This window comes from Hippoglossus hippoglossus, chromosome 13, assembly GCF_009819705.1.
Source record: "Hippoglossus hippoglossus isolate fHipHip1 chromosome 13, fHipHip1.pri, whole genome shotgun sequence".
NCBI lineage: Eukaryota > Metazoa > Chordata > Actinopteri > Pleuronectiformes > Pleuronectidae > Hippoglossus > Hippoglossus hippoglossus.
In genome coordinates this window covers 1,584,998-1,588,608 of record NC_047163.1, presented here as the reverse complement: position 1 = coordinate 1,588,608, position 3,611 = coordinate 1,584,998, and the positions used below count along the sequence as shown (strand labels likewise).

The following is a 3,611-nucleotide window of genomic DNA, read 5'->3' as shown; positions in this document are numbered from 1 at the left end:
TGAAATGAACTTGTCTTTCTTTCTGTGAACAGGCCGTGAAAACTGGAATCAACACGAAACTCTGGGCCGGTTGACAATAAAATAAAATGTACCTGCACTCAGTGGCCACTTTAGTTGCACATAATACTTAGATGTGCTCATAGTGGTGGAAATTAAACATTAAGTCATGATTAAATTAAGTTTTGTAATAATAATAATAATAAACATAATGGATGTTACACCTTTAAAAACTTAAAATGCAGCTCAAAGTGCTTTACAACAATAAAAGTGACATTAAAACAAAGCAGACGCTTGCAACCAGAAAACATGAAGACAATAAAATAAACATCAGAATCCTCAAAAGATAAAATTAGAGAGAGAGATCGAAGAAGAAGCCATGAAACTAAATAAAACAAATCTGATATAAGATGAAGGATTTAAAATGTAAATATCATTGGAGAAGATCAGCTTCTCTGTTTTGAATCTGTTAAATTGTTTGTCTCAACACAAAACTTGTTATTTAGAAAAGCAGGAAACTGGGAACATAAAGAAAATATCAAGAGAAATAAACAACTTGATTCTTTTAAAGTCTTTTGGCTTTTAAGACAAAATAATTTAAATAACAACATAATAATACATATTTATCCTGGTTAAGATTCCGGCTGCAGATTATTTAGATTGATGAGCCGGTACAGAGTGAATTTAAAATGCACAAGTTTCTTTCCATCTCTTGTTTCTTTTCTGATAAATAAGATAAATAATAATGCTGCTAATGTGATTTTAAGAAGTTCACTTCAGAGTGAATGATGCTCATAAGGTATGAAAGTCACATAAGTTGATGAGGTTCAGATTGAAGCTTCTTTCCTGAACGACCTGAGTTCAGAGAAGTTCATGTTGGATTTTTTTATTAAGTAACTGGATTAATTGATTTTACATGAATGAACCATCAGCTGGTATTTAATGGATGTGGAACCAGATCTCAGCCGTTTACTGTTTTAATTTCGTCTCATCTCCTGATCACCACAGCTTGTTATTCCATAACAGTCAGTAGATCGATGTGCAGTCACACACTGGGGACGACCCCATGAGGACGGAGCGGTCAGAAACAAGATGGCTGCAGACACTTTACTACTGAACGTGTGTGTGTCACAGCAGCAGGAGACGGTTCAACATGAAGCAGAACATTAACCACAACATGTTTTATGATGTTGCTCACAAACAGGAGTCGATGCACCTTCAGCATTTAGGAGGAATTTAAATGTTGAAGCTGAACTAAACCTCTGTTGTGTTGTTGTTGAGGAATGAATGAAAACACTTTGACAGACACAATCATTTTGGCTTCATATTTACATCTCAACTTAAAAAAGGTCAGAACTCTGTTTCTGTTTCATAGTTTTTATTATTTTGATCACAATATTAAAATCACATCACTAGGCTGCTGTTGAATAAACACTTTTACAGACAGAATCATTTTGGCTTCATCACATCAAACAGACAAATGTTCATATATGTTGGATTATTTCATATGTGAACAGACTTTATGTGATTAAACATGAATCATGTCTCATGTGTGAGTTTTAATAAAGTTTGTTGAACGTGAACAATGATCAGCTGTTATTGATAAATGTGTTTTTATGTGGATCTTCATCAGTTTGCTCGACTTCATGGATCCACACAAAATCTAAATGATAGAAAACATTTTCCATGAAAGTAAAAAACAAACCAAAGATAAAGATCAGAAAATAATGAAATCTTTTTACACACGTGGAAAAGTCGACAGGAGAAATAAAAACGAGTGAGAAGTAAAAGGAGAAATAAACAAAGCTTTAGAATAACGAGTTTAACTTTTAAATTCAGCAGATTTCTCTTGAAGAAATAAACATGATGAATAAAATCTTTATCTCTAACTGCTCTGATCCAGCGTCACAGAGACATTCACAGGTAACAGCTTCAAGGGATGTCTAGTGTTAAAGGATGGAAACATCTTCTGAGTGAAAGTGTGTGTGAAGGTGTGAATGTGTTTGTTAGTATCAGGATCAGAGAACGACAGTTCTCCTCTGTTCCAGTCCAGTTTCACTCTGATCCTCTGGATCTTCTGCACAGAGAGATCAGATGATCCTGATGGTGACCATGCTGAGTATTTACCTTCATAGAACCCTATTCCCCATGATTCAGACAGTTTGTCTCCCTTCCTCTGGACAGGCTCTGCTGACACACCCAGAGCCCAGTGTGTACTGTCTCCAACCAGGACGTCCCAGCTGTGAGTCCCTGAGTTAAAACCCTCAGATCCCAGGACTAAGGAGTAATGATCAAACCTCTCTGGATTGTCAGGAAGCTTCTGTTTCTTTCCTCGTCTCAAACTGGTCAGAGCTTCAGACAGGACGAGTACTGGATGAGCAGAGTTTGGGTCCAGAACCACAGGACTGTAGGAGACCATGTCCTTCATCTTGTTCCAGATGTTGAAGCTCAGGTTGCCCAGATGTTTGGCCTCGTCTATCAGAGCTCCTGAGGCCAGCTGTGGATCATCCAGCAGGGGGCGCTGCTGGACTCGTTCCACTGCAGCCTTGTAGTTGAGCAGGAACGAGACGTCTTCAGCTCTCAGCTCGTCCTCTGTGGTTCTGATTGTGTCTGAAAGAGCCGTTATGTCTCTGCTCAGAGCCTCAATCTTCTCCTTCATCATCTGACTCTTCTGCTCCTCTTCCTCCCTCAGTGCAGCCATCCTGGCCTCCTCTTCCTCCTCCAGAAACTGATGAAGCTTTTTAAACTGCTCCTTGATCTGCGTCTCTGTGAGTCCGGCCTGGACCTTAATGTGTTCTGCTGTTAGTTCACACTCTACTTTAACACGTTCAAAACACTGTAACTTCTTCTTCAAGGGCTCCAGAGTTTCCTGAAGCTGCTTCTTGTGTTGTGGTGCAGCTTCATCGATGGGTCTGAATCTGTGGTTACTGTGTTTCTCTGAATCTCTGCAGACGAGACACACTGGCTGCTGATGGTCCAGACAGAAGAGTCTGAGTTTCTCTGAGTGCAGACTGCAGAGAGCATGTGAAGAGCTCTGATCTCTCTCCTGTAAGAAGGTCTCACACAGGTTCTTTAACACCAGGTTACAAGGTGGTTCTGACCTTGAAGATCTTCTCTTACAAACTGGACACTCTTTTACTTCTTTGTCTTTCCACCAGCTCTTCACACAGTCTTTACAGAAGCTGTGGCTACATGACAGAAGGACAGGATCTCTGAAGACATCATGGCAGACGGGACAGCAGTGATCCTCTTCTGATCTGGAAGCCATTGAGTCTCCAGGTGAAGCTGAAAACAGACAGTCAGTCAGTCACAGCTCCACGAACTTCACTGAGGTTTACTTCCTCTCTGAGTCGAGGTGTTAGTTAAACTCACGGTCAGTGTGTGGAGCGTCGGCAGGTTGTAGTTTGACTCTTCTCTCCTGTAGCTGGACTCACTCAGGACGTTTGGTCTGGTTTGGTTCAGTTTGGTTTGGAAGGTGAATGTGATCGTCTGGTTTTCAGCCTGCGTCTCTTCAGGGAGGAACAGATGCTTCCTGGTTTCTCTGGTGAGTCAGGACACGATTGTAAAAAGTAATAAGAGCCTTGGATTTGATAACTGGTCAAAAGTCATTTGGC

At 40.4% G+C, this 3,611-nt stretch overlaps 1 protein-coding gene across 1 annotated transcript; it reads right to left on the bottom strand.

Annotated features, from left to right (window-relative positions):
• Positions 1 to 1,882: 1,882 nt before the first annotated feature.
• LOC117773180 (zinc-binding protein A33-like) lies at positions 1,883 to 3,265 on the bottom strand. The gene has a single exon (XM_034604892.1). The coding sequence runs from the start codon at positions 3,263 to 3,265 to the stop codon at positions 1,883 to 1,885; it is 1,383 nt and encodes a 460-aa protein (XP_034460783.1).
• Positions 3,266 to 3,611: the final 346 nt, after the last annotated feature.